This window comes from Perognathus longimembris, chromosome 26, assembly GCF_023159225.1.
Source record: "Perognathus longimembris pacificus isolate PPM17 chromosome 26, ASM2315922v1, whole genome shotgun sequence".
NCBI lineage: Eukaryota > Metazoa > Chordata > Mammalia > Rodentia > Heteromyidae > Perognathus > Perognathus longimembris.
Window position 1 is genome coordinate 11466258 of NC_063186.1, and position 8280 is coordinate 11474537.

General features: G+C 53.5%; 1 protein-coding gene across 1 annotated transcript; it reads left to right on the forward strand.

The window, feature by feature from the left end:
• Positions 1 to 600: 600 nt before the first annotated feature.
• On the forward strand, positions 601 to 3281 carry Cck (cholecystokinin). The gene is given in 4 exon segments (XM_048334731.1): positions 601 to 622; positions 625 to 794; positions 796 to 814; positions 3147 to 3281. Coding segments are annotated over 4 exon segments (345 nt in total). The 3' UTR covers position 3281.
• The last annotated feature ends 4999 nt before the right edge of the window (positions 3282 to 8280 follow it).

The window sequence follows — 8280 nt, forward strand, 5'->3', positions numbered from 1 at the left end:
TTTTTATCTTTCTATCTATCAATCTATCTATCTATCTATCTATCTATCTATCTATCTATATCATCCATCCATCATCTCTGCTTCCCTCTGCCCCGCTGTCCCTGTGTCTCTTATTCTCTCCCTCCCACCATCCCTCCTGCCCCGATTCTCTCCCTCCTCTTTCCTCCTCCTCTCTCTCCATATATCTATCTCTCCCTTCCTCTTGCCATTCCTCCCCTCCATCTTTGTCCCCCCCACTGTGTCTCCCTTTCTCTCGTCTCTCTGTTGTCTCTCCCTCCTTCTGTCTTCTCCGCCCCCCTCTTTTTCCTGGCGCTCTCTATCTCTCTCTCTCTCTGTCTCTCTCAGCTGTTCCTCCATTCCACTTTGCAAACCTGGCAGGGCCCATCTGCTCTGTGCCAGGGGTCCAGGGGTGCAAGGTGTGGGTCACCCCAAACACACTCGTGCACACACACACACGTGCACACACACACATGTGCACACAGCCCCATGCGCCCTGGCAGCGTGGGGGTGGGCACCCTTCTGTCCACCCAGCCTGCCGGGGTCTGCGGTGCCTGCGCTTAGTGTCGGATCCTCTGGTCTTTCCCCCCCTTTTCCACAGCCATGAACGGTGGGGTGTGCCTGTGCCGCTGATGGCCGCCCTGGCCGCCTGCGCCCTGGCGCAGCCGGTGCCCCGGGCAGAGGCTGCGGATTCCCGGGCTCCGAGGCCCAGGAGGCCGCGCGGAGAGCGCTGAGGGCCGCGCCCCAGGATGGAGAGTGAGCCCCGGGCGCGCCTGGGAGCCCTGCTGGCCCGCTACCGTGCAGCAGGCCCGGCGAGGTGAGTGCAGACCATCCCTGTCCTCCCCGGCCCTCGCCCTCCTCCGCCTCCTCCTCCTCCTCCTCCTCCTCCTCCTCCTCCTCCTCCTCCTCCTCCTCCAGCTTCTCCTCTTCTTCTTCTTCCTCCTCCTCCATCTCCTCCTCCTCCTCCTCCTCCTCCTCCTCCTCCAGCTTCTCCTCTTCTTCTTCTTCCTCCTCCTCCTCTTCTCCTCTCCTCCTCCTCCTCCTCCTCCTCCACCTCCTCCTCCTCCTCCTCCTCCTCCTCCTCCTCCTCCTCCTCCTCCATCTTCTCCTCTTCTTCTTCCTCTTCCTCCTCCTCCTCCTCCCCCCTCCTCCATCTTCTCTTACTTCTTCTTCCTCCTCCTCCTCCTCCTCCATCTTCTCCTCTTCTTCCTCCTCCTCCTCCTCCTCCCCTCTTCCTCCCCCTCCTCCTCCATCTTCTCTCTTCTTCCTCCTCCTCCTCCTCCATCTTCTCCTCTTCTTCCTCCTCCTCCTTCTCCTCCTCTTTCCCCCTCCTCCTCTTCCTTCTGCTCCTTCACTCCTCCTCTCCTCTCTCCTCTTCCTCCTCCTGCTCCTCCTCCTCTTCCTCCTCCTGCTCCTCCTCCTCCTTCTCCTCCTCCTCTCCTCCTCCTCCTCCTCCTGATCCTCCTCTTCCTCCACCTCCTGCTTCTCCTCCTTTCTCCTCCTCTTCGTCGTCCTCCTTCTGCTCCTCCCTCCCTCCCCCTCCCCCTCCTCCCCCTCCTGCTCCTCCTCCCCCTTTTTATCCTGCTCCTCCTCCTTCTTCTCCTGCTCCTCCTCCTCTTCCTCCTCCTTCTGCTCCTCCTCCTCCCCCTTCTCCTCCTGCTCCTTCCTCTCTTCCTTCTCTTCCCCCTCTTCGTCGTCCTCCTTCTGCTCCTCCTCCTCCCCTCCCTCCTCCCCTCCCCCTCCTCCCTCTCCTCCTCTTCCTGATCCCTCCTCCTCTCCCAGATCCAGGGTCCCAAGCCTTGAACCTCCCCCCCTTCGAACTCAGCCAAGCACCCCCTGGGTGGGGTGCCCCGTAGTAGGGCCGCCACCTATAGTCCCATATCTTTCACTCCCTTGATCCTACGGCCCCTGGAGCAGTCGTTGGCTCGTCTGTGCCCCAAACTCCCCCACAGGAGGAGAAGATGGGGAGGGCTCATCAGAGAGGGGAAGGGCCTGGAGAATCCTCATTCTGTGTGCATGTGCTGGTCCTGGGCTTGAACTCACGGCCTGGGCGCTGTCTTTGCTTTTTTTTTTCTTCTTCCTCTTAGGGGCTAGAGATTTGCCACTTCAGCCATAGCTCCATTTCCAGCTGTTGTGTGTGTGGGGGGGGTATAGTTGAGGGGAGATCAGAGTCTCAAGGGACTGGCTTTGAACCGCGATCCTCCAGATCTCAGTCTCCTGAGTGGTTAGGATGGCAGGCGAGAGTCACTGCCACACAACTGAACTAATTTCTTTTTGGGCACAATATGGCTGTTCCAGTGTAACAGAATATATATATATATATATATATATATATATATATATATATATATATATATATGCATGTGCGTGTGTGCATGTGTGCATAGCCAAATATATAGAGAGAATATCTATACAGAATATATAGGGTATCTATATAGAATATCTATCCATTTATCTATCATCTATCCATCTATCTAATCTATCATCTATCTATCTCAATGAACTATGGCGAATGCCCACATTCATTAAATTCTGCAAAAATTGTCAAAGCTGCTCCGGTTTTGACACTTAAAAAATGCATTCATAGGAAATGACCAATGCGGAGATGGAGAGAGAGAGAGAGAGAGAGAGAGAGAGAGAAGTTTTCATGGAAATACATCAACCACAGAAAGCATCAGAACCCCCTATGGACGGTTAAATAGATATCGGGGATTTGAGGCCAAGGGGGGGGCCTGGAGAGATGGGGGGTGAATTCTGGAGCGAGGGGGACACGGTGTCCTATATTCTCAAACTGCCCTGGGGCATTGAAACCCCTTTGTACCACTACACAAAGACCACAAAATGTAAAATAACAATAAAGGACAAGGCTAGGAAGGTGGCTTAGTGGTAGAGTGCTTGTCTAGCATGCAGGAAGCCCTGAGTTTGATTCCTCAGTACCACATACACAGAAAACACCAGAAGTGGTGCTGTGTCTCAAGTGGTAGAGCACTACCTTTAAGCAAAAGCAGCTCAGGGACAGAGCGCAGGCCTTGAGTTCAAGACCTAGGACTGGCAAAAAGGAAAAGAAAGGAAGTTGGGCTTGTGGTACTTCCCTTGGAAGTCAGGCCGCCTTGCTAATGGTAGTGTCCTGGTTCCCTCCCGCCTGGCAGCGCCTGCAGGCAGAGCCTCGCTCCTCAAACACCTGCAGAGCCTGGGCCCCAGCCACAGGATTGCAGACCGAGACTACATGGGCTGGATGGACTTCGGCCGGCGAAGCGCCGAGGACTATGACTACGCCTCCTAGAGATCCGACCCCTCCACGAGGACATGGAGAGGAGAAAGGAGAACAGAGAACGGAAAACCACAAACAAACACATAAGTAAATAAATAAATGAGGAAAAAAATCACACTCTATGCTACGGTTTGACATGTTTAAATATCCATTCAAGTTGGTGTCTCTCTCTCTCACTCACACACACACACACACACACACACACACATCTACACCTCAACCTGATTGTCCAGCTGGGAGATGATGATGCTTCCCTCCATCCCTGACTGTAGGTGTCCCGTTGATAATCAGGTGATTGCACCTTGCTGTCTTCAGGGCTGGTGTCTGGTTGGGGGGCCCTGGGATGAACCCCCAAAGTCAGTTTAGGTCCCCTAGTTATGATGGGGGCCTGTGGAGAGATGCAAGTCAGTGATCAGTTCCCCCTCACCCCTGGCTAACCTGGCCCCATCTCAAGGCTTTTCCCACCCCCACAACCCCCACCCACCCCAGTTCTCTCAGCTTTAACTACGTGATAGCAAGCTGGGTGTGAGCGCTTGGGGGGCTGGCCTGGGACCGGCGGCTGTCATCCCAGTGACTCAGGTTGAGAGCTGAGGATCGCTGTTCAAAGCCAACTCGGGGTAGGAAAGTCCATGAGACTCAATGAACTTATTCAGAAAACTAGAACTGGTGCTGTGGCTCAAGTGGTAGAGCACTAGCCTTGAGCACAAAGCGCAGGGACGGTGCCCAGGCCCTGAGTTCAAGTCCCACCACTGACAAAAATAAAGAATAATGAGAATAATTGTGTGTGTGTGCGCGCACACATGTGCACCAATACTGGGGTTTGAAATGAGGGCCTTACCCAGCTTACTGACTTTTTTGTTCAAGGCTTTGGTGCTCTACTGCTTGAGCCACACACCTTCGCTCCCAGCTGGTTTGGTTTCTTTTTTTGCTGGTTAATTTGTGGTAAGAAGTTTGTGTGCTTTGTCTTCTGGCTCGGTGTGGTTGCTGTTGTGGTTTTGGGTGCCTGTCTTTGGGCTTGAACGCACGGCCCTGGGCGCTGGCCCTGAGCTCTTTGTGCTCAAGGCTGGTGCTCTACCAATTGAGCCACAGCGCCACTTCCGGCTCTGGTGGTTCATGGGAGATGAAAGTCTCACAGACTTTACTACCCTGGGCTGGCTTTGAACTGCTATCTTCCAGATCTCAGCCTCTTGAGTAAGTAAAGCGACAAGCAGTTGGAACCACTGGCACTTGGGAGGGAGAGGGAGAGGGAGACAGAGAGAGAGAGGGAGGGAGGAAGAGAGAGAGAGCAATAGCTACCATTCTAGCCCCAGCTATATCTACCCTTCCTTCCCCACCTCCCCTTTAATTAATTTGTGCCTCCCTGAACCCCAATATCCATTCCTCACAGGCTGGGAGATATGAAGGATTGAGGGGTGGCCCCTAATCTAGACAACCAAATGCCATCTTTCAATTCCTGGCACAATCCTTCCCAGAGGAAATTTTAAAAAATTACTAACAATAATGACAAGACACAAGACATTCTAATAAAGAAGAAGAGAAAACTTGTTTTCTTTTTTCTCCTCTTCTGGGGTGTAAAGTGCCAAAGGAAAGGATTTTAATTGCTCAGCTACTTGTTTTCAGGGACTTTGATTATAGTTTTTATTGTTTCCTTCCAGCGTTTTCCTAGAGCAAAAACAGAGAGAGAGCGAGAGAGCGAGAGAGCGAGAGAGAGAGAGAGAGAGAGATCTCAAGAAAGCATCTATTTACCAGAGGTGAAAAGGATTTGTGCCTGTCTCTTCCTCTGAGAGTACCGAGACCCAAGGGGGTCGGAGTACCTACCCCCACACCCCCCACACCCCAACCCCAGACCCTGCTGAACAGATCTCCCCCACAGAATCTCATCCAATATATATATATATATATTTTTTTTAATTTTTTTTTTTGCCAGTCCTGGGCCTTGAACTCAGGGCCTGAGCACTGTCCCTGGTTTCTTTTTGCTCAAGGCTAGCACTCTGCCACTTGAGCCACAGCGACACTTCTGGTCCTTTTCTATATATGTGGTGCTGGGGAATCGAACCCAGGGCTTCATGCAAGCACTCTTGCCAGTAGGCCACATTCCTAGCCCCTTGTAAACCATCTTTAAGGTGCTTGAAAACCTGTAACCCCCAGATCAGGGCCACTTGGGTCTCTCTGTGCTCCAAGGATGAGTCCACAGACACAGAAGAAGGAAAATGGTTCTGAGGCTTTCTTTATGAATGGAAAGGGATAAGCAGAGCTCCCCACTACACAGGAGGGTCCCTCCAAAGGTGTCGTGGGGAGACAAGGTGACCCACAGTCCTGCAGATCATCTCTCCAGCCCCCACATCCACCTTCACGAGTTCCCCACCCACTCAGGGGCCCCTGTGAGGGCGCGCTGGGCCCGGCGCCCGTTCCTGGGGTTCAATCAGTGTGAGGTGCACATAAAGGCCTTCCAGGTGGGATGTACGTCAGTGACCCCCCCCCCCCCACACACCTCCATGGGGATCCTGGGCTCAGAGGCGGCCCTGGAAGACCTAGAACCTCCATGGGAAGCGCGCGCGGGGGGGGGGGGCAGCTCTGCCTCGATTGTCCCTCCAGGCGCTCTCTCTGCCATCTAATTCATACCATCAACAGCTCCCTTTCTCCACAGAGACACCATCACACGAAACACCCCCAAACTAGCTCTCCTTTCCTAGGAAACCCTTCTCACACCCAGCACCCTCCCCTCAATGTTTTGTTGGTTTTTTGTGTTTTTTTTTTTAAAGTCGATCATGGGACTTGAACTCAGGGCCTGGGTGCTGTCCCTGAGTTCCTTGTGCTCAAGGTTGGCACTCTTCCACTTCGAGCCACAGCTCCACGTCCAGTTTTCTGGTGGTTTTATTGGAGATATGAGCCTCAGGGATTTTCCGCCTGGGCTGTACTCGAACCAGGAGCCTCAGATCTCAGCATCCCGAGTAGCTGGGATGACAGGCAGACTGCAAGCCACCGGCGCCTGGCTTCTCCCATCATTTTGATGTCACCAAGCTTTGCCATGTGAGTGCACACACACACACACACACACACACACACACACACACACACACACTTCGGCGGGTTTCATCATTTCCCAGCCTCATTGTTCTGTGATTTCCACACATCGCTTGTCTTTTGTGTGTGTGCTAGCGCCACATGGTGGCCAATCTGAGAACTGCAGGGCAACCAGCCTGTCACTTGGGACGTCCTGGGGTTTGGGGTGGGAGGGGTGAGTATTGGGGTTCATGAACCATTCTGGGGGTCACTTCTCCTCTTTAACCCTCCCTACACACCCAAGACTTCCAAAAGAGATTTATCCACAGGCCCCGGTGGCTCACGCCTGTCATCCCAGCTGCTCAGGAGGTTGAGATCTGAGGATCACAAGTTCAAAGCCAGCCCCAGGCAGGAAAGTCTGTGAGACTCTGATCGCCAATGAACCACCAGAGAAGGCCAGAAGTGGCGCTGTGGCTCAAGTAGTAGAGCACCAGCCTTGAGCTGAAGAGCTCAGGGACAGCGCCCAGGCCCTGAGTTCAAACCCCAGGACTGGCAAAAAAAAAAAAAAAAAAAATAAATAAACAAAAGTGTGATCTAGAGTCCTTAATGTCCCCTGACCCCTACACCCCAAATATTATTGATGCCTCCCTGGAAAAGAGGCCAGCCAGGCCAGGGTCTGGAATGGTGGTGTATGTGTGTGCGCATGTGGTGCACGCGCATGTGCACACGTGTGTGTGTGCATCCTCCACTTTGCTCCCGACGACCCCCGGCCTTGCTGGTGAGGCCCCACAAGGCTTCCTCAGGCCCTGATGCCCGCAGCTCGACCGCTGAGCATGGAAAAGCCAGGCCAGGCCTGGCGTGGGCACCTCCTGCTGCCTGGCGCCCTCTGCTGGCCGCAGTGGGACGCGCCGCTGGGAGAGGAGTAGGATGCAAGTAATAATAATATAATAATAATAAGTAAATATACCAGGACACGATAAACACAAGACGTATGGCATCACACACAGGGAGACCAAAGGAGGAGACTTGAAAGGAGGAACACAAAGACACAAGGCTCTAATCACATAAAATAGTATTTAGCAGGCTGGGAATGTAGCCTAGTGGTGGAGTGCTCACCTTGCATGCATGAGGCTCTGGGTTCGATTCCTCAGCACCACAGACACAGAAAAAGCTGGAAACTCAGGGCCTGGGCACTGTCCCTGGCTTCTTTTGCTCAAGGCCAGCACTCTACCACTTGAGCCACAGCGCCACTTCCGGCTTTTCTCTATATATGTGGTGCAGAGGATCGAACCCAGGGCTTCATGTATACGAGGTGAGCACTTACCACTAGGCCATATTCCCAGCCCTCACCTTTATAATAACTTTTAAAAATCAATAAAGATTCTGGGTGGGAATGGGACAGGACTGTGGCCTAGACAGCTTGTAGTAGCAGGGCACACACCTGTCATTCCAGCTCCTCAGGAGGCTGAGATTTGAGGATCACGGGGTTCAAAGCCAGCCTGGGCAGGAAAGCCCATGAGACTCTCATCTCCAATGAAACCACCAGAAAACCGGAAGTGGCGCCGTGGCTCAAGGGGTAGAGCGCCAGCCTTCAAGACAACTGGAAAGATGCTTTGTGCTGGGCCCCACTTTGGAGTTGGCTCTGCACCCTTGGATTTGAGCTCATCCCTGCCAGTCCCTTGGCACCTCACTTTGTTTTCAGGAGGGAAGGAGAGAGTCAGATGAACCGCCCAGCCTTCTTCAACCCACCTGGGAACCAACAGCTTTGCTCAAGGCCTGAGCTCAGGGCCCAGGCCCCCTGCCCAGGCCTGTGTTCACTCCCCTCCCTCGGCCCTCCCATGCTCCCTCAAACCAGTGCCAGCACCCCTGAAGATGGCTCCATCTCCTCTCTCTGCCCTTTACTGTCTCTTTCCTTGTGGGGCTTGAACTCAGGGCCTGGACGCTGTCCCTGGCTTCTTTCTGCTCAAGACTAGCGCTCTACTACTTGAGCCACAGCGCCACTTCGGTTT